Source organism: Saccopteryx leptura, chromosome 13 (assembly GCF_036850995.1).
Source record: "Saccopteryx leptura isolate mSacLep1 chromosome 13, mSacLep1_pri_phased_curated, whole genome shotgun sequence".
NCBI classification, from domain to species: Eukaryota; Metazoa; Chordata; class Mammalia; order Chiroptera; family Emballonuridae; genus Saccopteryx; species Saccopteryx leptura.
The window spans coordinates 42,878,229-42,904,654 of record NC_089515.1 but is presented as its reverse complement, the minus strand read 5'-3'; the positions used below and the strand labels follow the sequence as shown (position 1 = coordinate 42,904,654).

The 26,426-nt window shown below is 54.7% G+C and overlaps 1 protein-coding gene across 2 annotated transcripts in view; it reads right to left on the bottom strand.

Annotated features, from left to right (window-relative positions):
* Positions 1–26,426, bottom strand: part of RASGRF1 (Ras protein specific guanine nucleotide releasing factor 1) — a 76,715-nt gene that overhangs the window by 41,021 nt on the left and 9,268 nt on the right. The window contains exons 2-8 of one of the 2 annotated variants that reach the window (XM_066354557.1): positions 22,459–22,565; positions 18,990–19,137; positions 10,732–10,824; positions 8,312–8,565; positions 2,843–2,922; positions 1,564–1,757; positions 1,106–1,215 (exon numbers count right to left, since the gene is read on the bottom strand). In XM_066354557.1, the coding sequence (XP_066210654.1) occupies positions 1,106–1,215; positions 1,564–1,757; positions 2,843–2,922; positions 8,312–8,565; positions 10,732–10,824; positions 18,990–19,137; positions 22,459–22,565 (986 nt within the window). Of the gene's footprint in view, positions 1–581; positions 603–1,105; positions 1,216–1,563; positions 1,758–2,842; positions 2,923–8,311; positions 8,566–10,731; positions 10,825–18,989; positions 19,138–22,458; positions 22,566–26,426 lie in introns of those variants that run through there. The other variant, XM_066354558.1, reaches the window with a different exon arrangement.

The following is a 26,426-nucleotide window of genomic DNA, read 5'->3' as shown; positions in this document are numbered from 1 at the left end:
CCCTGCACACCCCTCCCACTTCTCTCATCTCCATCACCGCACCCCTGACTCCTCTTGTCTCTCTCCCCACATCTAAGCCAGCAGAACCTCCATCTTTAAAATGCGTCCAGCATCTGAACCTCCCCCTCTCCTCCACTGCCACCACCTGGTACAGGGCAGTGTCACTGCTGCCTGGGATGTGACAGTGACTCCTCCTTGGTCCCCCCTGGTCCCTGCTTCTGCCCTTGCAGAGGGAGGCTCCCCCAGGCCTCAGGGACTGAGAGGAGGCAGGTGAGAAACCTTGACTTGTCTGCCCAGGTCACTGCCTGTTCTGGCTCAAGTCTTGGGCATGTGGCGGACACGGGAGGGCAGAGAAAGTGAGCAGATTCCGGTCCTGTCCCTGCTTCAGACCCCACGTGTGTGAGGGCAACACACAGCTTCCCACCAGCGCCCAGGAGAGCTTGAGCTGCAAACCAGGGTACTGCCCGAGCAACCTAGCTTCCCTGCCCCCTGAATCCTTCCCTGAACAAGCGTATTACCACTGGGCGGAGCTACGCGGGGGAGGGGCCTCCCAGCCCCAGCCTGTGCCCTGGGCAGCTCACCTGGACAGCTCCTCCAGCTTGGACTTCCCAGCCCCAGCCTGTGCCCTGGGCAGCTCACCTGGACAGCTCCTCCAGCTTGGACTTCCCAGCCCCAGCCTGTGCCCTGGGCAGCTCACCTGGACAGCTCCTCCAGCTTGGACTTCCCAGCTGCAGCCTGTGCCCTGGGCAGCTCACCTGGACAGCTCCTCCAGCTTGGACTTCCCAGCCGCAGCCTGTGCCCTGGGCAGCTCACCTGGACAGCTCCTCCAGCTTGGACTTCCCAGCCCCAGCCTGTGCCCTGGGGCAGCTCACCTGGACAGCTCCTCCAGCTTGGACTTCCCAGCCCCAGCCTGTGCCCTGGGGCAGCTCACCTGGACAGCTCCTCCAGCTTGGACTTCCCAGCCGCAGCCTGTGCCCTGGGCAGCTCACCTGGACAGCTCCTCCAGCTTGGACTTCCCAGCCCCAGCCTGTGCCCTGGGCAGCTCACCTGGACAGCTCCTCCAGCTTGGACCTCCCAGCCCCAGCCTGTGCCCGGGGCAGCTCACCTGGACAGCTCCTCCAGCTTGGACTTGGCGTAGTCCAGGCTGTTCCGCTCAACGTGCTCGTGCGGAGTGTGGGCCAGGAGCTCGTGCAGTGTCAGGATGTACCTGGGGATCTGCGGCGGGGAGGGCCGGAGGCGGGGGTGGGGGGAGGGGAAGGACAGAAGGACAGAGAGACACAGCAGCATTGTCAAAGGTTCTCAGCTCCAAGGACACCTGCAGGAGGCAGGGCCTGGGGGTGCGCTGGGGAGCAGGAGGGACAGGGCCCCTGACAGAGCTGCCCCAATGCCTTCCCACAATACCTGCTCCGTGGGGACAGGACCGGCCAGGGCCCACGCAGGCCGCCCCCCTCCTCGAGGCAGCTCAGAGCAGGCATGGGAGGGTCTGGGCCCTCCTCGCGTGGCCGCAGGAGCCCGAGGGGGTCTCCGGGGACCGGCTCCCTCCCGCCCAGCCGCAGCCCCCACCTGGAACATGGGGTAGGTGAGGAAGGTCTCCAGCGTCCTCTCCTCGCAGTCGGGCTTGGCCTCGTAGTGCTTCAGCAGCTTGTCGAAGTCGCGGTTCTGCTTGCAGTGTGCCAGGATCTGCAGGCTGTACTGGTGGTTGCGCACGAACTCCTGGTAGATGTTGAGCATGGGCAGCAGGATGTCGAAGAGGTCGGCTGGAAGGAGGGTGGGGTCAGGCGGGCCGGCACCCCCGCGGAGACAGATGCTCCAGCCCCCGTCTCCAGAGGGACCCCTGCCTGTGGTGGAGACTGTGGCACCGCAGCCCTGTTCCTGGTTAGGTGGCCCCAGATATTGGGACCATATCAAAATCTCAGATTTGGAGAAGGTGGGGCCCTGTCTAGTTCGACACGTGTCCTGGGGGTCAGAGAGAGGAGGTGTCGTGGGCGACCTCCTTCAGCACCCAGACACTCGTTCTGCAGCTGCCTGGGGTGCTGGTGGCTGAATGTTCTCAGCTGGGTCCTCACCTCCGGGAACTGCTTTTGTTGTTGTTTTATTTATTCATTTTAGAGAGGAGAGGGAGAGACAGAGAGAGAGAGAGACAGAGAGAAGGGGGGCAGGAGCTGGAAGCTCCTCGTTCAGTGGGCTGGGTCCTCTGCTGGTGGTCCTGTCTTGACTTCCTGGGTGTACAACATCCTGTCCTCCCAGCCCAACGCTCCAACCTGCCCTGTACTCTTGACGGGGGTTGGGGGGTGGGGAGATGCTGTACCCACGACAATTCCTGCCGCCAGGCCCTGTGCTCATGGGCCCTGGAGCACCCCACAGTGGCCAACAAGCACGAGAAAACACACGCTAAAACGTGCAGTGAAAAAACCCCCACAGCAAGATTCGAATTCCATAGTCAGTATGTTTGCAATTATGTAAAGTGGAGAACACCCCCCCGCCCAAGATCTACACATAAAGAAAAATTGGAAGAAAACACCCAAGTGTTTACAGTGGTATCTTTGGGAGGAAGAACTATGGTTGATATATTTTTAAACGTTTTCTCCTCTTTCAGAGTCTCAAGTTTTCTCAAATGGGCACATATAGATTATTTTTAAAAGGGAAAAGCAGATACAGAACTAAAAATACATTGCTTCTTCCTAGAAGCAGAGCTTTCGCCAACATCTCTTTCCTCCAGGGCTCCATCTGAGGGATCCTGTGAGTTTCCCACTTTGTTTTACTTTAGAAGAATGAAAGTGCCGCCAGCCCCCAAGGAGAGGGACTTTGCAGGTGGGGGCGAGGCAGCGGGGCTGGGACTCACCCAGGACCAGAGTGGGCCAGCTGGAGATGCGGGCCTTCAGGCCCTGGTAGAAGATCTGGTGCAGAAACATGATGGTCTCGCTGGAATAGAAAGAGAGGGTGAGGCGGGGCCAGGAAGTCCTGCGCCCGGCGCCCCTCCCACGCGGCAGGTGCGCACAGCTCAGGGGCCGGGGAGACGCCAGCAGCAAGCTCCTTCCTCGGGTGGGGCTTGCTGCGACAACCCCAGCGGCGGGACAGACTGTGTGCAGGACAAATATGCGAGACCCCTGTTAAAATGAAGGACTAGGCATTTCTAGAGGTGACAGGTGAACCTTGGGGGTCACTCGCCGGGAGGGGAGGCGCCTGGAGGGATCCTGGGGGAACCAAGAAGTTGGGGCGGAGTAGCAGGTTAGGAACATTCTAGAACTGGAAGAAATATAGCTGATGAAGCCTCCATTTCTCAGGTAGAAACGGCGAGGACCTCACCTGTAATTCTACTTCTTGGAAATGACTACTGCTTCCTAACGGGGTAAAAAAAATCTCATTTTGATTGGCTTTGCTTGAAAAAAAGAGTGGTTGGTGGGTGGGTTGGATATTTTTTCTGTGGATTGGCCGTGCAGATTCCTGCTTTTGGGAACTGACTAGTCATGTCCACTGACTCTTTTTCTCTCTTACTGATTTTAAATAACTCTCCGGCTGAAGCCTATCTTCTGTGCATACCTCCAAGGGCGGCCATTCTGGCTCCGCAGATCGCCCACTGCGCACGCGTCTGGTGTTTGGACACTTCCCTGATTTTCTTTCTGCTCTATGCTTGGGGTACCATGCTGTCCCCACTCCTGGGTGGCACCCCCCTATATCTGACTGCTTCATTTTGCGTGTAAGTACTTCCCTAGAGTTTACTTTGGTGTAAGATGTGAATATGACGTAATCACAGTTCTTCTCGGGTTTGGATAACAAGCTGCTCCGTCCTGTTGGTCAAACCTACCCGCTGTTTCTCCTGCTTTGCTAGGCCGCCTTCTCTATCACAGAATTCTCGTGCATCCCTGAGTCTGTTTCTGTACTGTTTCATTTTGATGCTCTATTGGACTGTTGCATTAATTTTGATATATTTATAGAGATAAAGCTTTATATTTTAATTGTAAGTGGGGAATGTGTCTCTCATTGTTCTCTTCAGAGTAATATGATCTAGTTAGTGTCTATTCCTTCAGCTGAACTTTAAAATCATTTTGTGAGGCTGCACTTGATTGGAATTGTATTAAATTAATAGCATATTTGGGGTGAGAATAACATCTCTACAATACAGATTCCTCCCAACCAGGAAGCTGGCCCACTCTGTTTTTGTACGGCCAGTAAACAGAGATTTTTTTTTACATCTTTAAAGGATAAAAAAAAAAAAATCAATCAGGCCCTGGCCGGTTGGCTCAGTGGTAGAGCGTCGGCCTGGCGTGTGGGGGACCCGGGTTCGATTCCCAGCCAGGGCACATAAGAGAAGCGCCCATTTGCTTCTCCACCCCCACCTCCTCCTTCCTCTCTGTCTCTCTCTTCCCCTCCTGCAGCCAAGGCTCCATTGGAGCAAAGATGGCCCGGGCGCTGGGGATGGCTCCTTGGCCTCTGCCCCAGGTGCTGGAGTGGCTCTGGTCGCGGCAGAGCGACGCCCCGGAGAGGCAGAGCATCGCCCCCTGGTTGGCGTGCCGGGTGGATCCCGGTCGGGCGCATGCGGGAGTCTGTCTGACTGTCTCTCCCCGGTTCCAGCTTCAGAAAAGTACAAAAAAAAAAAAAAAATCAAAGAAATGTTTCATGATATGTGAAACTCACATTGAAGTTCATTAGAAGAGTTTGGATTTGTTAACGGATTGTCTGACCACTTAGTTTTGATGGAGACTGTCTGGCCCTCACGGAAGTTGGTCCCTAGGTCGCGTGTGTAGAGTCCCCGAGTAGGTGCGGCCGTCCTCTGTGGCTGTGCCTCTGTCCACAGCAGGATTATTGTCCAGTGAGAGACCCAGACACTAACAAAATTACTATTCATGTGTGATGAATGCTACAACAAGGGCCCAGGAGCGACAACCGGGGAACATATGCCGACAGCTGCAAGTGGCATGGGGGTGGGCAGGGGCACGACATCGAGGAAAGGTGTGAGGAGAGACTGAGAGATGGCTGTTGGGAGGAGTGTCGGGTGGGCTGTGCGTACACCAGGGAGAGGCAGTGATGTCTGCAGAACACACTTGGGATCTATCCAACTTCCTGAGCCCAGAAAGGGGTGTGAGCTGCCCAAGGCCTGTCCAAGGTAGACAGGGCAGTGCCAAACCTCTGCCCTCCTGCCCCGCCTTCTGTCTGGTGCCAGTCTGGGTTCAAGTGCCCGCCCTGCTCACTCCCAGCCCAGGCAGACATGGCCGACTTGATGGCAGCACGCCCCCCACGGGGCTTCACCCTTCTCCGCCCAGGGCTCCAGGCAGCCACTGCCAATCAATCAGAGCAGGCGTCAAGACACCAACCATCTGTCACCCAGGAGGGATGCCTTTCATGACAGGGCAGCGCATGTGGTTCCCAGCACGTGTCGCTGGGCCTGGCTGTTGCGAAAGGGAGACAGTCCATGCCTGCAAGCTCATCGCCTTGGCGAAACAAACCCCTCCCAGCTCTGCAGTATCCTCGAGGAATCAACCAACCTGGAGGGAGGGGTTCTCTTTCCAAGGACCCCTTTTGATGAATTAAATCACCAAGTTAGCATCCAGTTTGGGGAAATCCGTGTGCAGAAATGCCTTATAATAAGTGGGGCTGGTAGCCTCTGCCCTTGGCTTGTGGCACACCGACCTCTGTGCTGGGGTCTGAGCCAGGGAGACCCGGGGGTTCCCACTCTGGGTTCTACCTGTCACAGGAAGCGGCGAGGCTGGACTCACATACTCGGGAAGGTTCTCTCACAGGGCAGGAGTGGGAGGCATGCAGGGCAGGCCAGAGGAGCCACAGCTGGGAGCGGGAAGGGGTACAGGGATCAGCGTGAACACAGCCTGCTCGGGCCAGCTGTGTGCTCTTGAACACATCCTGTCACCCCTGAGCCCTGGGCCAGCCTCGTGAGGCATCTCTGATGGTCAGAAACCTTGTAGGCCAAGTACTTACTAAGAGCCTGGCACAAAGCAGCCCCTTAGTGTGGTGAGTGTCCTGCAAAGTGCTGGGTGAGGTTGTTAGAAGCTGAATGGAAAATTAGTTTTAGGCCCTGGCTGGGTGGCTCAGTGGATAGAGCGTCAGCCTGATGTATAGATGTTCCGGGTTTGATTCCTGGTCAGGGTACACAGGAGAAGCGACCATCTGCTTCTCTTCCCCTCTTTCTCTCCCTTCTCTCCCTCTTCCCCTCCCGCAGCCAGTTGCTTAATTGGTTTGAGCATCAGCCTCAGGTGCTAAAAACAGCTCGGTTGATTCCAGCATTGGCTGCAGGTGGGGGGTTGCTGGGTGGATCCAGGTGGAGGTGTATGTGGGAGTCTGTCTCTCTGTATCCCCTCCTCTCACTTAAAAAAACCAAACTAATTTCAGCTGTTCTTTATGCTCCTCCAAAGCCTGGAGGCTAAGATAGCAAAGCTTATGCTGTACCCCAACACCAGAGAGATGGGAATCACTCCCAGGCTCTCCCCACTTGTACCCCATCTGGTGAGGGAGGGGAAGGGGCCTGGGCTCCTGCTTGAGAAGGGGGGGCACAGAGGAGAAGCCAGCACTTCTGATTTGCATCTACTGAGCTGATCATTGGTTTTCCTGACTTAATAGAGTAAGAAAATAGAGTGAAATACATGGGTTGATTTTTGATGTTGAACCAGCCTTGAACCCCTGGGGGTCAAGTCCATTTGGCCACGATGTACGACCCTCTTTATATGTGCGTAAATTCTATTTGACAATATTTTGTGTCTGCGGTCACTGCACATCCTGGCCTGTGGCTCTCTCTTCCCACAATGGCGTGGCCTGGTTTTGGTAACAGGAACTCTGGCCAATAGGGAGACTGGGAAGTGTTCCCACCAGGTTAGATTTGAATCACTGAGATAATTAATGTCTCACTGCTGCTGAGCACAGGGGACATGCTGGGCCCCTCAGTTGACCCTCCTACACCTGTAAGAGGAGGCAGCATTCCCGGGCCAGGCGTCTGACCCCTGCTGGCCTGCAGATTCTGGAGGACTGAAGGATGAATCAAGCTGCTACTACTGTCACCGGGCTCAGTGAGACCACCGAGATGGGCTACAGTCAGCCACAGGCCCATGCAGAGCAGAGACAGGCCTTGCACAGGCTGGCAGGGGGACTCGGCTCAGGCCACCTCTGTGCCTAGCTTCTCCCCAGCCCAAGACTCGAGGCCAAACGCCGTCCCCTCCCCCCCGGCCCCCCCCTCTGAGGCCTCATCCCCATCTTGGTGTCGGTCCTGTCCTGCCCCATGACTTTCAGCCTCTCGAGTCCCATCTCTCTGCTGGGCTTCAGACCCACGTCTGACCCACATCCACTGCCCCGCCCATCTCCTCCGAGGTGCCCCACAGGCCTCGCAAACTCACCACCCCGGTGGGGGAGGGGGAGCACAGGAAGGTAACTCCGGGTCTACGCCAAGGGCCTGGAGGAAGGCCAGTTGCAATGAGTAAAATGACTGGTAACTATTTTAAAAGACTTGCAGTTGAAGGGACGCACAGGGGACAGTCGTTGACCTTCATTCCAGGGTCGGCATTGGGTGTCAAGTGCTCGGTTGATATGTTTCCATGTCTGTTGCTTTTATCTATTTTGCACAATTTTATTACCACCAAAAAGCTCATGTATTTAAACCATTTCCTGAGAAGATCCTTTTAAAACGAGGCTGACACAGATCCGTGGTCTGCTCAGCCTTCTGAGGTCCCGCCAACCCAGCACTGATGCCTGGATCACCACTCGAGAAAAATAACCGCTTTATAAAGCTCTGTAGGTAGTGTGGTCCCGAGCAGACTCCGCAGGGGCCTGAGGATTCTAGATCCAGACTTGGCCTGCAGATCATCGTGAGCGTGTCAGGGTAGAAGAATGGGACGTAGCTAGCTTTGAGTAGCTTGGCTTATAACTCTGAGCGCCCCGGATGTCGCGGGTGGGACACCCCTTTGTGAGGGGCCGTCTTGGGCACTGGAGAATGTTTAGCATCCTCCGTGGTTTCTCCCCACTGGATGCCAACAGCAAGCTCTTTCCCACAAGCCCAGCCAAGTTCTGACATTCAGAAATGTCCCCAAACACTGCCAAATGTCCCCTGGGGGCAAAACTGGCCTTGTTTTTTTTACCAGCACTTAGACATAGACCATGCGGGCCTCCTTTGCACTCTTGCCCTGGGCCCCATATTGGTGGTGGTGGTGGGGTGGCTTCAGCCATATAGCCCTGGCAACTTCCTCCCGGGGCCTCAGTTCCTCTGCACTTGGGGGGAACTAGATGGAGCTGGGGTCAGAGTTCGCTCCGCGTGGGTGAGGGTCCTCTCTGCCTCCTGGTCCAACCCTGCAGTGGGCTGGCCTGGTATGCTCACCTGTTGAGGAAGATGCTGCTGACGTCGTCGTGCGTGATGGGGGGCTTCTTGGAGCTGGCAGCCATGCGCAGCGGGCGCAGGAAGTTGTTGACCAGGATGTGCAGCTGTTGCACGTACTCAGCCTCGGCCTCCAGCATGCTGAACACAACCTGGTTCCTCTTGCGCATGCTGTCGGCGTGCGGCGACCGGATGTAGTCCTGGATGATGGTCTTCCACTTGCGCCGGCACAGCCAGCCCCGCAGGAAGCTCTGCACCTGGGCGCCCACAGAGCAGAGAGCCCCTCAGTGTCCTGGGTGCTGAGCGCCCCCAGGGTGGGGGCCACGGCATCGTTGGCCCCCCATGCTGGGTGTGCAGGGACCCAGAGCACAGACAAGGAGCAGGCCTGGTTCTGCTGCCCACAGGCCCCTGGCGAGGCACTGGGTCTCTCTGAGCCCGTTTGCCACCTGGCCAAGGGGGCAAAGACGATGCCGGGCTCCAGGTGTGGTCCACAGATTGGCAGCCTCCGTTGGATAAAAATGCAGGCCGTGTGCCCCCAGCCCTCTGCATGTCAAGACCCCCTGGCTACTTTAGAAACATTCTCTGAAGGAGGACAGTGTGGCCCCGCGCCTGTAGTGGGATGTGGGTGAGGACACAGGGCACCAGGCTGCATGGGACACGGTTCATGCCTCTTCTCATCCAATCACTGGCCTGAGAGACCAGAAGTTTCCATTACAGTGTGTCTGAGAAGAGGGCAATTATCATATTGAATGGAAGATGGCAAATTAGTTACTCTCGTGGCTGGCCCTCCTCAGCGCTTGCCGGGAGCCTCCCTCCTGCCTCCGTGGGGGAATGATACCCACTCTCCTCTTGCTTGTCGCCCAGTTTGGCAGGAGCTCGGGGAAGGCCTTGATCTGCACACATAGAATTGCTCTAAGAAGCACACGCTTCCAATGAAGATGCCACCAAGCTCCCTGCCATGCCCACATGGGGGGACCCAGGGCACCTGGAGCAAGGTGCTGAGTGGTGCCTGGACGGGGGACTGGGGACCCAGGGGTCATCCTATGCAGGTCAGACCTGTCAGCTGGGAATTCGCCCCGGAGAGAAGATGCCAAGCCCGGGCCCGCTTCTTACAGTGGAGCGGCTTACTCTGGGGCTCCAGGAGGTGACAATAGAGGGAAGGGGGCGGGTTTCCGTTGGTGCTTACCGAATGTTCCAACCACAATCGCTTCTCAAAATGGGCCAGGAAGCTCAGTGGGGCCATAGCTGAGGACAGCCAGGTGTCCCTGCCTGATGGGACTTGACGCAGACCTGGGGGGCAAATCTAAATGCTCACATGGCCTGGCAGGTCCTCCTGTATGTGCATGGAGCCACCTGGGTGGGTACCCATGGGGCTGCAGCTTCTTTCCTGTCCGTATGTGGGAGGTGGGCCAGGAGGGGTGGGGCCAGCTTTTCCAGGACGTGGTGTGTCACAGGGACTAAGGATGTGGGCTCTAGAGCTGGTGGCTAGGGTTTAAGTGCTGCTCCTGTCACACTCCGCTGTGTGACTGGGAGAGTCACTCCGCCCGTCTGTGCCTCAGTCCCCGGGTGGGAGAATAGACCCTCAGAGGGCTCGCCGTTAGGAACGAATTCACAGCAGCGAGGCCCCTGGAACTGTGTCTGGCACCCGGAGCGTAACAAATGGTAGCTATTTCTACTTTTGAGAAACCAGAAATCCAGGTTCTTATGTGGAATGTTTGGCTTTTAAAGCACTGGCAACAAATGAAAAAGAGAAAGGGACACAATGTGTGGGCTCAGAACCCCAACGTGCTGGAGGCTGTGCCTGGTCTGTGGGGTCCCTTCACCTGCTCAGCAGGTGGGGTTCTCTGGTTCTCTTAGGGTGAGTCAGGCTCCCTGACTCAGGCCTGGCAAACTGCCAACACGAACCATGAGCTTTCCCTCTGCACCCCCTGGGGTGGCCACCCGCTGGGTCACTGGTACCTTCTGAGATGTCTGTCCCTCTGGATGCTAACAGGACAGAACCAGTGGGGGCAACGGCGGGGTCTAACAGAGGCCGGGTGCTCATGCTGAGATCTGCTGGGGACGAGAGGGGGCAGCTATGCAGAAGTGTTTGCTGACAGTGAGGGGACGTGTGAGGGAGAGACCATGGCGAGAGGTATCCTGGGGGTCAGGCCACTGCCTGGTGTTCTAAGGAAAGCTCTCAGCGGAGAGTCCTGTTGCTAGGGTTCCTGTCCTTTCTTTCTTGGAGGCTCAGTTTTCTTATCTATGAAACGGGGTGAACCACCCTCCTCACAGCAACAACCGGAAGAGATATCTTGACAGGGTGCTATTCAGGGGTTCAGGGCTGCGGGTCCTGCCCCTGGGGCTGAGGTGAGGGGGCAGAGGGTCAGGAGGCTCTCTGCTAGGGCTGGGGCGGTGTTCCAGCCCAGAGGGACGGTACAGACCTTCTTAATCTTCTTGATGTCACTGTCCTCGTCGTTGGGGGTGACGGTCTGGGTGGACTGGATTCGCTCATTGTCCTTGAGCAGAGATGCAATCTGCAACAGAAACCAGGTTAGCTGCCCCGAGGGTCACCGGTCAGCAGGCCTTGCACGGTGAGTAGGCATCCTGTGACTTCTTCCCCAAGGGCCAGTGGCACCCAACCACAGGCCCCTTGCTCTGTGGGAGGTCGCTGAGACAGACATCTGTGAGTGAACAATGGACCGGGAACCCGTCCACCTGGGTTCCAGGCAGCTGGGCTCTGACTCCGGGTGACCTGGGGCCCTCTGCTCTCCGAGCTGCAGGCAGCCATCTGTAACCAGGGCGCCTTGGCCTGAATCTGTGGTTCTGTTCCCGACTCCCCAACCATCACTGCCTTTATTTTGGGGTCTTTACTGTGGTAAGCTATATGTAACATAAAGTTGAGCATTTTAGCCAGTTTTCAAGGAACAATTCAGGGACATCAAGTACATTCACATCACTGTGCAGGCATTCCCACCAACCATCTCCAGAACTTTCTCATCTCCCCACAGAGAAACACTGAGCCTATTCAACTCGAATCCCCCCTCCTCCAACCCTGGCAGCCCCCCTTGTACTCTGTCTCTATGAACTTGACCATTCTACCTTCCTCAGCTAAGTGGATTCAGTACTTGTCTTTTTGTGACTGGCTTGTTTCACTTAGCATGATGTCCTCGGGGTTCGTCCATGCTGTAGCATGAGTCAGAATAGCCTTCTTTTTTTAAGGCTAAGTAATTTCCCATTGTCTGTAGAGAATACAATTTGCTATCCATTCATCTGTTGATGGATACTTGGGAGTCCCTTCATTTTTCTTTCTTTTTTTTAAATTTTCTTTTTTTCTTTTTTCTTTTGTATTTCTCTGAAGTTGGAAACGGGGAGGCAGTCAGACAGACTCCCGCATGCGCCCAACCGGGATCCACCCGGCATGCCCACCAGGGGGCGATGCTCTGCCCATCTGGGGCAGTGCTCTGCCGTAATCAGAGCCACTCTAGCACCTGAGGCAGAGGCCACGGAGCCATCCTCAGTGCCTGGGCAAACTTTGCTCCAATGGAGCCTCGGCTGCAGGAGGGGAAGAGAGAGACAGAGAGGAAGGAGGGGGTGGGGGTGGAGAAGCAGATGGGCACTTCTCCTGTGTGCCCTGGCCGGGAATCGAACCCGGGACTCCTGCATGCCAGGCCGACGCTCTACCACTGAGCCAACGGCCAGGGCCTCCCTTCATTTTTCAAATCAACCCCACTGGCAGCCTTGTCTCCAGAGACCGTCGGTGGCCAGAGCAGAGTCCTTCGGGCTGGGCTTGCTGTCTCTGCCCTGGGCTGCCCGGAAGCTCTTCTCTGACCTAGAGCCCTCTTTGGGGGCACAACCTGGAGACTGCTGGCCTAGAAAATGGGACAGCCTGGGAACGCACATCAGAGCTGCTCTAAAGATCTCCGTGTGCCTGGTTTGGGGACCAGAGAGACGGACACAGCGAGGCCCTGGGACAGCTCCGGCGCACGGGCCAGGGCCCCTTCCCACCACCTCCGAGTCTGCGAGTCTTTGCTGGGCGCCCTTCCCCAGGGCTACCTCGCACTGCGGATTCTCCTGTTCACACGTTCAAATGCCCGCATCGCCTGATTACTCTCCATCTTTGCTGTGAGTTCCGCAGGGGGGAAGGACCCCACATTCCTTAATGTGCTCCCACGCCGGGCACAGGGATGGACACTCAACACATACTGTTGGCCATGTTAACAAGTGAATTAAAACAACCCAGAGCAACAGAAACCCCAGCCACAGGAAAACACCGCAGTCCCTCGCCCCACATCTAAATTAAATGTAGCAGCTCAGGGGAACTTGCAGCCGGGCTCCCTCTTCAGGCCACTTGTGAACTGCAGGGTGAATGGGCTCTCACGATGGAATGAAAGGAGCACTTGGAAAGCAAAATGAAACGGTTACCCTTTCTCCACTCCCAGGTTGCTAACATCACCTGGCGACCTCACCTGGCCACGCTTGAAGAGTGGCCGAAAATATCTGACTGATAAATATTCAGTGCCGACAGGGGACGCTTATTTCTCTCCCCAGTCGTCCCCTCCCCTTTCCCCCCTCCCCGATTCTCTGAGAACATTTGCTTATTGAGATAAAGGTCTCTCAGGGGCGAAGGGGCATGCACACACACACACACACACACACACACACACACACCCGCACACACTTCTGGAGAGCTCAGAGACTCGGGCATGCCCAGTCAGCATTGGCCTGATATTGTCACCTCCGTGCCAGTCTGCTTCCTTTGCAAGTTTTAGCATTTGCACCCGGTACTCTTTTCCCTTTAGTTGAGGATGTGTGTATGTGTGTGTGTGTATCTGTATTTAAAATTGATGGCACTTCTCTCTGAGAGAGGCATTCCAGGACATCTACTCAGCAGGGACCAGGGCAAAAAATAGATGCAATTAGGCCAGGCGCTCTGCTACAGGCCGAGGCAACACCGGAAGCTTTGGAGCCTTATTTAAGCATCGGGCTGGGTGGGCAAAGCTCTGCAGAGCTGGGAGCCTGGGGACCTTGCTGGAGCCTGGGCCTTGGTCCCTCTTGCGAAGAGCCTATGTCAAGATGGTGGCATGAGCACCTGTGAGCTCACGGAGGCAGCCTCTCGCTAGCCCTGGCAGGCCCCTTCTGTGATGAATTTGTTTTGGACCCTGGTTTGCTTGCTTGAGGTCTAGGAGCTGCTCAATTGACCCTTTGCAATGATGGCCGTGGAGAGTTGGGATTTTGACTCACAGCCCAACTCACTGGTGAGCGTCCTGCTCTGGCCGCCCTCCCGGCTCAGTGCCTGGCATCTCAGCTGTCCACTAGCCACCTGCAGACTGGCTTTCTTGACCCTCATTTGCTGCATCCCTTGGGGCATGGTGCACTGGCCCCCTGCCCCACCCCACTGCCCTCTCTGGAGACAGTTCTTTTAATTCAGTATGCACTTTGTCAGTGCAATGATTGACAGTGGAACTAACCCAGGCTTTCCCATTCTGTTAGCAGCCAAGGTTTTTGCTAAAGATCTCTGTCTTTCTTGCTTTTCAACCAGCTGCCACATAACATGGTTCTCTGTCCTTCCTTCTCATTTCCCTGCGGTCTCTTCCAAGCCTAGAAGAAGATGCCCAGTTGATCTCTCTTTGTGCCAACTGATCAGCATGTCCTGGGGGTCACTGTGTTGGGCACCTTCCTGGGCACAGGTGAGATGGAGCTGGAGGTGGAGAAGTCAGAAGGGTACCTGGAGGAGCTTCCAGCCTCAGAAGGAGGTCAGACATCCACAGTGGCAACTTATAATCCAATAAGGTAAGGCAAGAAGGGAGATGCGCACCTACTGCAGTGGAGGTCTCATCACAGAAGTGGAAAGGGCTTTTCAAAAAAGGTTTTGAAGGGCAAATAGGAGCCCAAAAGGTGGTTATGGCAGGGAAAGAATTTGAGCAGATGGGCTGGTGTGAACAAAGGCACGGGGTATGACAGGGTGTTGTGTGCCAGGCAGCAGGGGTGGGAGATGGCAGGGGGGAGTTGGGAAGCACAGCTCAGGCCTGGGGGGGGGTTGGTGAGGGTAGCGGAGAGGATGCATGGAGAAGGCTCAAGGCACCTTCTCCTGTTTCCCTCAGAGCACGCCTCTCGTTGACCTGTTTTATATGTTGGGTTCCATGTCAAAGTTTGTTCTCAAAACTGATTCCATAGCTAAAGATTTATTTTAAACTAGTGCCAGCCTTGTAGGGTTCTGAGCGCTTCCAAACCAATGAAATGTTACGACTGACTCTAAAGTCCTGCCCTTCAGGAGCTGCCTCAGTCCTCCTAGTGACCCGCCAGTCAGAAGTGGGAGGAAAGCCGCTGTTAACCCGAGGCTGTGGCCACACCGAGCGCGGCAGAGGACGGCAGGCCCCTCGGAGGCAGACGTCCCCTTTGCGTTAGATGGTTGTCGGGGCCTTTGGTTATGAGAGATGAGGCCTGATGGGGTTGTTCAGATGGGAGAATAGAACCTTAATGAAGTTTCACGCAGACCTTTGTTTGGCCTGATCTCCTGCTACCTCCACAGAGAGCTGACCAGGTGGGAGCAGGAGAGGCGGAGAGACACGCTGTCTCCAGGACGTGTGGCCTGGGCAGAGCCCTGGGCTGAGAAGGGCCCAGTGTGGAGTTCAAGGCTCTGTGTTCCTGCCTCGAAATTCTCAAGGACCCATGTTTTTGCACTGGGTCCTACAAATTATGTAACTAGTCCTGAAAAAAAAAAGAGGCTGCACCAGTGAATGGTAAGGGTGTAGAGACCAGATCTCCGAAAGAAAACCTCAGGCTTGCAGGTTCCCTGTGCGAACCTTCCTGCCTTGCCCGTTGTAAGCCACCAAATGCTGAAAACTTGCTTGCAAATTCTTGAAAATGTTGGCTCTTTACAGCTGATCGGAGCGGCTCCAGCACGTCTCTGGATGCAGGGCATGGGGCTTGGTAGAGAAAGAGGTTATGAAGCAGAACACCAATGAAATGGAAGGTGGGAGGGTGTGGAAAGAGGTCAGTGAAGGATCCTTGTTGCAGGAAAGACTGAGTGGCGTGAGGCAGGGATGTCTTCTCTTTGTTTATATGCTGCCTTCTCTTTCAATAGTAGAAGCCTCCTCTCAGTTACATCCAAACCTTCTGGACAGTCTGTTACATACACCAGCCCGTGTCAAGGGTTTGGGGATGAGGCCACAGCAGGTAGCATTCAGGTCTCTCAGACACTGTGGTTCTCTTTGGACTTGGTAGGACTGTGTTTCCCAGGTCCTGGAACTCAGGTGCAGTCATGTGACGTGCTTGTCCAACAAGATTTAAGCAAAGGCATCACATTCCTGTCCCCTGATGCGATGATGATGGTGGAACCCCAGCAGCCCAAGTCCCTGACTCCGAGTGAGAATACCGTGCGGCTGAGAAAGCAACCTTTGCTGTTTCAAGGTGCTAGGACATTGGGATTGTTTGTTACAGTGGCATAACCCTGGCTGATTCTGACAGGTACACCTGGTGACCCCTGGAGTAAAGGGCAGTGGAGACTGAGTGGACACGGCTGCTGTGGGGAGTGATGTGACCAGTCAGGGGAGTGGGCTCTGAGAGTGGGTGGTGGCAGGAGAACGGGAGCCCCAGGAATCCTCAGGAATAGTGGGGTGGGGACTGCGGGAAGCTGTTTGGCTTTTGAGGAGAGGTGAGCCGGGAGAGCCCGTGGCGCCCCGGTGAGAGTCGTTCCCTAACGTGCACCCTTTAATCAGCCTGGCTCTTCAGTGGGGGAGCGGTAACTTGCAAGGGAGCCCAGGCTCCAGTGCTGGAGGTGACCTCAGTAAGTCCCTTCCTTTATGACCTCAGTGTCTTCAGTCCCCTCCCAGCTCTGACCTACTAGGAGCCTGTCTTTGTCACAGGGCCACTCAGCACTCCCTGGCTTCTTGGTGCTTCCTGTGATCTGATGGTCAACTTCCTGGGCATGGGGCTCTGTTTCCTCTTCCGGGAGCCCATCCAAGTGGACAGGTGCCCTGCACCCTGCGAGATGTGTGCGCGCATGCCTGTGCCTTGTGGGATGTGTGTGTGCGAGAGACACAGAGACTACAGCCTGAAAGCTTTACCAGGCTGGCCTTTCAGAGTCTCCTTGAAAAAGATCTTTGCCCTGGAGGGTGATGCACTCAATTGGAGCCATTGCTCCAGATTCCCACAAACGGGCTTCCGCTGCCACGCGGGCAGACACACACACACACACACACACACACACACACACACACACGCTCTCACAACTGACCTGCTTCATGCTCCCAGCACCAGAGGGGCTGGATCCACCTTGCACACACCCTCCACTGTCCTCCGGACCCCTGAATCCCTTTAAGGCCATATGCACATAAACCCAAACCCACATTGGCCATAAAATGACTCACTTCCTGACTTGGGTTCATACGAAGCTCTATTTTGGGGCTAATTGCAGTCTGTGCACTACAGTCAGACCTGAAGGGTAGACACTTTCATTTCTCTAGTGCCCACCACAGAGCCTGACGTCTACTCACTCAGGAAGCCCTTGCTGAGCACCTACTATGTGCCCGGCGTGAGTGCTAAAAGACACTGCCCTCAAGGAGTTCCCGCCATGCTTGGGGGATGCTGAGGGTGGGAACCCATGGGGGCAGGGCAGGGAGTCCTCAGGAGAGGGATTTTGAGCCGGGGAGGATGTCCCCAGGCTGGGACACATGCAGGTGATGAGGCATTTCACACAGGAGTGTCAGTGTGTCCAAAGGCGGAGAGGACCACAGGGCACCGCAGGAACCTGGGTGAGGGGGGAGGAGCTTGGGGAAGAGGGTGGGGCAGTGCTCAGGGGCCTGAGGCATAGAGTGAATGAGTGACACCTAGGCACCCTGATTATGAACCGATGACCTAGAACTGAGGTCAGACCTTCAGTCCCTCACAGGGGGCTCAGCTTGGACTCAGCGGCATGTGCTGGGCTGGGGTGGATCCTGAGGTTGTCTTCAGGAAAGGACTGGTCTGAGGATGAACCAGATGGTCTAGAGCAGGGGTCTCAAACTCGCGGCCCGCCGAACAATTTTGTGCGGCCCGCAGACTAATCCACGAAGTTCAAAATATTTTGGATAAAATTAAGTAAGCCTAGGGGCCTACTTGTATTTTTCATTTCTCTAGCATCCTAGCTAGATATTAGCTTAGTTAACAGCAGTTATGATGCGAACTAGTTTCTGGTCGTTTTGTGACACTGAGTAAACTGCATGTACAATTGTGCTTGTTGTACTGATTTTTTTTTTGTTTTCAACTGCAGTGAGAAAAGTGTTGCGTAACAGTTGCCTTTTGTAGACCTAGTGCGGCCCGCCTAACGGCTGTGATCTTGCTCTGCGGCCCACATGCTGAGTTGAGTTTGAGACCCCTGCTCTAGAGACTGAACAGCTCCCATTCCCAGAGCCACAGGAGAGGCTCTGAACAGAGTACAGACTGGTGAGCAGATGGACGGACCTGGGTTCCAGTCCCGGCTCTGCCACCTCCAGCTCTGTGGGCTTGGACAGGTAACTGGAGCTCTTTGGGCCTGGTTCCCATGTGGAATGTGGGGATGGTCGTGGGGGCTAAGGGAGCATGTCTGCAGGTGCCTGGTGGGGGCCAGAGGAGGTGGGTTGTTGAAGCTGGAGCCCCAAGTTGATGTTACTGTTTGTTCTGCATGACTGTGTGGGGCTAGCAACTTCAGAGAGTGCCTGCAACATTAGGTGGCAACTCAGCAGGGGCTCGTGGCCACCCCAGTCTAGGCACTGAATGGATCACAGTGTAGAGATCAGGGTAGGTAGAGATGGAAGTTGGGCGGTAACCGTCTGCCATGGGTTGGGACGTTGGGCCACAGGAAGGGGAAATTAACCTCCCCGTCTCCGGCCAGGGCCTCATGTGTTCACCTTGCATCGTACCCTGCAAATTATGTAGCCAGCCCTGATTGCAGCATTCTGTGTTTTTGTTTCTCCCCCTCAGCTCAGAGTCCACAGTCCTCCTATGACGTGGCCAGATGGTTCTGAGCGTGGTGGTGAGATGAGGGGGTGAGAGGTGATCAGATCCTTGTCGGGGGTGGACAGCTGGCGAAGGGCATCGAAGGGGCTGAGAGCCAGCCTCCTGAGCTTTAATGAAACGGGAAGCACCTGGGATGTTGTTAAAGGGCAGATTCTCACTCACCTGAGAGTCTGCATTTCTAATGAGCTGCTGCTTCACGGACCACACTTGGAGGACTGAAGTTCCAGAAGGCTTATCCTAGTAACCACTGCCTGGTCATGAGCTCTTATCATGACAGGCAGAGGGAAGGAACTGCTTGGACTTGAGCCACGAGCCACACTCTAATGACCTACCTGGGACCCTGAGCCCCACAAAGTCTTGGGCTGATAATGCGGAAGGCTTAGTCAATGTGCTTGTTGTCATAGAAACTAGGAATCTGCCCATAAATTATCTCACTCAGTCCTCACAGCTTTGAGGGTTAGGCATAAAAAGCCCACGAGAAGGGGAGGCACAGAGAGGCTGGGCATTGGGGGATTTGCTCCAGGTTGTGGTTTTAGGTGGCAGAGGTGGGATCTGAACCCAGATCTGACCACAGGGCCTCCCCACTCTGCCAGTATCACTGACTTTAGGTTTGGAGGCTGGCACAGCAGTGGCTGGGAGTTGTCCCCTGCCCTGTCCTGTGCCCCCTGATCCTGAGGGACCTAGAGTGGCAGGTGGAGGGGCCGGGCCCCTGGTGGGAAGTCACCTCTGCCTTCAGCCGCTCGATCTCGATCTCCCCGTCCTCGATCTGCTGCCGCAGCTGCTTGGCCACCGTCTTCTCCGTCTCCACAATCTGTAGCAGGTGCAGGTACTTCTGCATCAGTGCTTCGTGCTCAGTGGCCAGCGTCCGGTAGCTGCGGACCGACAGACATGGTGGGCGAGACACAGCAGGCTTGCCCCTGAGGTCTAACCGGAGTGGGGCTCATCACACACTGCACTTGGGAGGGGGTCTTGACCCCCAGATCCGGTGCACGGGCCTCCACCTGACTGCTGCCACTGGTCACCCAACCCCTTCCCCCCTCTCATCTCATACTCTGACCTCTGGCCCCTTGCACTGGCCCTGTCTCCCTGCTCCGTCCCACACATCTCTGGGCCTTTGCACAGGATGATCTTCTGTCAGAAGCATCCTCCTCCATCCCTCTTTCCCTGGGCCAGCTCTGTCCTCTTTCCTAGGCTAGCTTTGATTTCCATCTGAAATGCTATCTCCAAGAAGCCTTCCTTGCCCCTTACCCCAGACTGGGTGGGGTGTTCTAGAAATACCCTAGGCTGCTATTACCATAGCATTGGCCAGGCTGATTTTTTTGTGTGTGGGGGTCCAATTATTTCTGTCCTGATTATCAGAATGTATAACAAATTAGAATTCTATAATGCTTCAAAGCCCCATCGCATAAATAATTTCACACCTGACCAGGCGGTGGCGCAGTGGATAGAGCGTTGGGACTGGGATGCAGAGACCCAGGTTCGAGACCCCAAGGTTGCCAGCCTGAGCGTGGGCTCATCTGGTTTGAGCAAAGCTCACCAGCTTGGACCCAAGGTCACTGGCTCGAGCAAGGGATTACTCAGTCTGCTGAAGGCCCATGGTCAAGGCACATATGAGAAAGCAATCAATGAACAACTAAGATGTTGCAACAAAAAACTGATGATTGATGCATCTCTCTCTGTTCCTGTCTGTCTGTTTCTATCTATCCCTCTCTCTGACTCACTCTCTGTCTCTGTAAAAAAAAATGTTTACTACTTAAATAATTTCACTTGGTTCTCAAAACAATCCTGCTACTGGTCCTAGTGTCGTACTGGGGAATCTGAAGGCCAACTGCTGACCCTGAATCTGGTTCTCCCCACTTGATTCCATATTCCTCAATGCCAGCAGTTTCCACTCCAGGCCATAGCTCTGGTCATGTTATCACCCTGGTGTCAAACCTGTGATGGTCCCCACTGTACACAGAAGAGAGACCAAACATCTCAGTTGGGTATTCAAGACTAGTTGTGACCTGGTTCTAGTGTGTCCAACCTCATGTACCTTCTGACATCCAAATTTTGTCTCTGTGTTATTCTTGAAATTCTCTTTCCTATATCAGTACCTTTATTTAAGGCTTTTGGGAGCAAAATTAAGGGGTAAAGTGCTCATATCCCAACTCATTAAATCTGGCTCCATCCCCCGTACTCAGGTCAAATGTGACCCTATTTCCAGCCTCCCCAGATTCTCCCATTTCCCTGCAGATGGCAGTAATGAGTGTCTCCCATGGTTCTCTACTCTTAACCAGCCTCCATGCTCCAGAGCAGGGGTCGGGAAACTTTCTGGCTGAGAGAGCCATGAACGCCACATATTTTAAAATGTAATTCCGTGAGAGCCATACAACCACCCATGTACCTTATGCATTATCCAATAAAAATCTGGTGTTGTCCCAGAGGACAGCTGTGATTGGCTCCAATCACCCGCAACCATGAACATGAGTGGTAGGAAATGAATGGATTGTAATACATGAGAATGTTTTATATTTTTAACATTATTATTTTTATTAAAGATTTGTCTGGGAGCCAGATGTGGCCATCAAAAGAGCCCCAGGTTTCCGACCCCTGCTCCAGAGCTATTTGCCCACATGTCTTATGTCTTCCTGACTGGACTGGGGCAGTACCTGTGCTGCACCCATCCACGTCTGCCCAGTGCCACAGTCACTACCTGACTCTGTAGGCTCATGTCTGATAACCTGGTCTCCATAGAGGACCAGCATGGAGATGGCCTGACCTCAGAGCCAAGGTCAGTGCTATGGCCATAATAAAGGGTTTCTGGTGAACTGGCTGGATCCAAAGATCAAGTAAGGGCCCTGGAATTGATCCATCCATCCATCATCCATCCACACATAGTTTCTTAATTCTTTTCTTTCTTTTTTTTTAGTGTGTGTGTGTGTGAGCGAGAGAGAGAGACAGAGAGACAGACAGGCAGGATGGAAGAGAGATGAGAAGCATCAACTCATAGTTGTGGCACCTTAGTTGTTCATTGATTGCTTTCTCATATGTGCCTTGACTAGGGGGCTCCAGCTGAGCCAGTGACCCCTTGCTCAAGCCAGTGACCATGGAGTCATGTCTATGATCCCATGCTCAAGCTGGGAACCTGGTACTCAAGTGATGAGGCCGCGCTCAAGCCAGATGAACCTGCACTCAAGCCAGCAATCTCAGGGTTTTGAACCTAGTTCCTCAGTGTCCCAGGCTGATGCTCTATCCACTGTGCCACCACCTGGTCAGGTGTCCACACATACTTTCAACACCCATCCATACAGCATTCATCGACCTTCCATTCATCTTCCATACAGAAACTCAACATCTACCCTTGCATCCATCTGCTATCCATTCATTCATCCGTGCATTCTTCCAACCCACCCACCTTTACTGAGCACCCAGGGCTTTATCAGGCCCTGGGGATGCAAAGAATTGCATTGGTCTCTGCTCCCATGAGCTTACATTTTACAGGGAGGTAGACACAGAAACACCAATATCCACAGAGCCAGAAAGCTCTGCTCAGAGGGCTGAGTCTGGGTGTCTCTGCCCCCAACAGTCGTCAGCGCTGCCAGGAGATTGTTAGCTTTGGAGGCACAGCCTGGCCACGAGCCCATTGTTTTCTGAGGACCCCTAAAGACTCAATTCAGCTCAGAACCTCTATTCTCCTTCTGCTTTCCTGCCAGAGCCCAGTGAGTCTTCCTCACGAGAGGGGCACATGCTGCAGGGAGTGAAGGGAACAGCAGGGCTACAATCCCTGTGTCCAAAGCTCAGAGAACTATAGTGGATTTCAGTCTCCAGATGAGAAAACAGAGGCCCAGAGGGAACATAGGACTGGTTCATGGTCATGCAGCAAATTGGTGGCTGCATCTGGGTTAGAACCCTGGCAGCCTTAGACTGTGGTATTCATAAATCCCTCCATTCAATCAAATGGTGCTTGGCTCCCCTAATAGATAAAAAGGACCTAGCCTAGTTGAGGCAGCTGGGAGGCTGCAATGCTGCTCTTCACAGCCTCTCACTCCCTGTGGTACCCAGGGGGGCATGGACCCTGAGCTCCCGGGCTCTGAGGGAGACCCCTCCTCTCCTCCGCTGCCATACCCCCTCTTCCCCAGGTGCAGGTTTGCCAGATAGGGCCCTTGGGTTCAGTCTCTTCTGCCTGGACTGTGGGGCTGGGGGAGACATACCTGGCATGAGCGATGGCCGCCACCCACTCGTCACAGTCCTTCGCATCCTCTGTCCTCAGCTCCAAGGCTTTCTGGTTCTCATGGCTGAAGTTAACTGTGAAATAATGCTGCACCGAGAAGGGATCTCCGATTACCGGGGTGGCCACAGAACCAGTAGTGCCTGTCAGTCCAGCTGTTCGTAAAAACGCTTGTTGCCACATCAGCTGGGTACAGATTGCCAATCTGTGATTGTCGAGACGCCGTTCACATTAGCATGCTCAGACCCTTGATGAAGGCAGGCTTTGTGCAATGGAACAGAACCTGTGCTTAGGGTATTGTCAGAATGCACAAAGCCCCATTTCCCAAAAGCCAGTTTCCACCATCAGGTGTGCTAGAAGGAAGGCGGGGAAAACTCACAGGAGGGCATCCCTTAGGGAGCTGGGTACCAGTTCAGCACAGCATGCATCTCATTCACTCCTAAAGATTTAATAAGCACTCTTCCAAGTCCTGGGGTCTGTCAGAGCAAGGAAGAGACAGACACAAACCCAGGAGAGCCCCCTGGAAGCCACCTCTGTGTTGGTACAGGTGACTGACTGTAGAGCTGGTCACCTGCTGGGCCTGTCCCCTCAGCTCCCAGGGAGCAGAGGAGCCCACAGTAGGCACACACCTGTAATGTGTCATGTGTGTTAACACACGTGAGGCTCTTAGAACAGTGCCAGAAGCCAAGGAAGGGAGCACTGGTTGCTGTAATTACTGGGGTGCAGTGACCCTCAGTGTGAGGGAGGTGAAGAGCTTCCTAGAGGATGGGCATTGGTCCAGGTTTGGGGTGGGAGGGGTCACTATAGCGGGAATAGGGGTGCCAGGACCAGGCTGGGCAGGAGGGTGAACTGAGTGGAAGGACATGTGGGAGGAGAGAGCCAGAAGGACAATTCCCAGGCTTCTGGCTTGAGCACCTAGTTTTTGGGGGGGTGTCATAGACTAGGGGGCATTGTCAGGATAAAGGGTTGGGGGCGGGGATCGGCTTGCAGACATGCATGCCTGTGGGTTCTGTCTCTCCGGGCTGCAGAATGGGGCTGAGGGGCCAGACTCCGGTGGAGAGGGCGCTGGGAGAGTCGTCAGTGTGACAAGTGGACAGGTAGCATGCTGGGGGCAGTCTGCCGAGGTCCTGGGTCTGGTCCTAGAGAAACCAGAGGACACAGGAAGGCAGTGGGTGGCAGGGCAGGACCCTCCAGCCTGCTCATGTAGAAGAAGTGAAGTCATGGTGGAGCCCCACGTCCGAGAGGGCACAGCCCTCATCCCTCGGCCCCTGGGTGTCTGGGCGGTGGGAAGCCGCAGTGCAAGGTGGGGGCGCGTAAACTATTTTTAGCTTCTGCTGACATTTACTGTATTTCTGTTAATTGTCAGTCTGGGTGGCAGCCAGGGTGTGTGTGTATGTGTGTGAGTGTGTGTGAGTGTGTGTGTGTGTGTGTGGGTTGTTGCAGTCAATGTCTCTCACTTGTTTCCTAGGAAACAGATAACTGGGGCTATAGAATGAAATGTCAGCCTCTGCCTCGAATAACTGAATTCGGGAGGCTCTGATGGGCACTCCTCCCCCTCGAGACGAAGCAGGTGGAAAACAGAGTCACCAGTGGGTCCCCATCTCTTGAGAGATGATGGATGTATGCAGGCTCATCTCCCATGATCTTGTTTATTCCCCAACTGGAAGAGGTACTATTATCTATTTTACAGTGAAAGAACCTGAGGATCAGAGAAGTTGAGCCACTTGCTTAAGGCCACATAGCTAGAAGGTAGAGGAGCCAGGATAATAAACCTTAGCTGGACACCAACTGTCTGGTCAGGCCCTGGACTTAGCACTGGGATGTGAAGAGGAAGGCGCCTCTGGGCAGGTGAGACTCAGGGGTCTTAACTCAGAAATAAGGTTCTTTGAGCGCCACCAGGCTGGGTTCCCAGGGCAGGAGTGGGCTCCCTGTAACTAGACTCGGGGAGGGGCAAGGGCGAGGCTGTGTGATGGTTCCTGTCCAGGCCTTGGAGACTCAGGTGCACATTTCCTCCTTGAGTTCCATTAACAACCACCACAATGATTCCAAGAGTCCTCTCTTTTGCTTAAACTGCTTTGAATGGGCTCCCGTTCCTTCAGATAAATTATTCCCAACCAGGAAATACCACAAGCCTGGAACTGAGCCCTTGGCCTGGGCGCGGGAGCCTCTTTTGCTGAACAGGTGGCTGAAGGCATTCATCACCACAACACAGGAGCCGGCTTATTAGTTAATAGCAAAAGCCACAAGCAGGTGACACTGAATTGGCCTCTCTGGCATGGGTGGTGATGGTGGCCAGCAGAAGTGAGGACACTGGATCTTCATGAACCACACCTATGACTCTTCAGGGAGAGCGGGAGGCCCACTCCCATCGTGAAGGCACTGAGCAGTCCTGCAGCGGAGCAGCCCTTTCCGGAACTCAGTTCACCAGGGAGCCCTTTAGATCTCATTGTTTGGAAGATCTATCAACATTCCTTCAGACCAGGGTAACAGGGAATCCCCTTTGGGAGCTGGGTTCAAATTTATTATTTTTTGAATTTTGGGCCTCCCACATGTCTCTTCACAAAATGGGGAGGATAATGCCCACCTCACAGGGTCGTTTAAAACAGCGAATGTTGTGAAGGCTCTTGGTTCACAAAAGTGCTTAAGAGCGGTCTGTAAACCGGTGAAATCATTGGCAAGATCCAGGTGATGGGTCTGGTCAGCCTATCAGGGGCAGCAGAACCTGTGAGTATTTGAAAATCGGGTCTTTGCCGATGTAATCAAGTCAAGATGAAGTCATACTGGATTAACAAGAGGAGGGACAATTTGACACAGATACAAAGGAGGAAGCCACATGAACAGGGAGGCAGACACGAAAGAGACTTGTCTGTGGGTCACGTGATGCCTAGGGTCCTAGGATCGCCACAAGGTCAGGAGCGAGAAGAGGCAGGAAAAGCTCTCCTCCAGAGCTTCAGGGGGAGCACGGCCCTGCCGACATCTTGACATCAGACATCTGGCCTCTAGAACTGTGAGTAAATTTCTGTTGTTTTTAACTGGAAAACCAACCCCCCCACAGATGCAGCTATGTACACATGCGCGCACACGATCCAGCCACTACTGTGAAGGGGAGCCATGGGAGATGCTTATGAACTGAGAGGGGACAGTTGTGCTTAGATCAAAGGATTCTTTAGAATCAGCAGTTTCTGGCCTTTGCATCAACTTCCTCTCTGGTTTCTTTCTCACCCCTGATGTCCACTGGCCACCAAGTTCTGTGCTTATTTTTATGTCTGGATTCTGCTTTCCCTTGTCCTCGGTGCCACTCCCTGTCAAAGCTTCTGAATCTCCCACCTGGACAGTGAAACTGCCCCCTGGTTTCGTCCTCTCTGCTTAGTCCAGCTTGGCAAGAATCCAAACCCATTGGGCTTCTGCTCATGGCTCCTCCAAAGGGAGGGTGGGCTGGGTCAGCTGAGGGGTGGATGCTATCACTAGTGTGGTTAACCCCACACCTTAGTAGGTCCCACTCTGGTGCCCTGGTCAGTTAGGGCCAGCTTCTCCCCCACTGGGTGCTGTCTCTTCCCTCCTGGTCACCTTTGGGACTATGGTCCAAGCTGGCACTGTGCCCCAGCCAGCCCTCTCTACCATTGATAGATGCCGCCTGATTCCCCAGTGCACAGGCGCCATGCTAGAGAGCGCCCGAGGGGGCCTCAGCCGTGCGCACCCGCAGAGACCCAGGTCTGGAATCCGTCTCTTCCCCACTCTTCCCTTGATGAGGGCCATCCATGCAGACTCCTCCTCACATCCTCCTGAACACCCCAGGTCCCCTTTCCTCCTGTCACCGATAGGGTCCCAGGGAAGCCATTCTGTTTCCCGGCCCTTGTAGGGAGAGGTCTCACCCTGGCCCTGGCCCAGTCGCCCCAGAACTGTCACCCGTCCTCTCTCTCTGCTTCTACAGAACGTGCTCCTTGGCTGTGG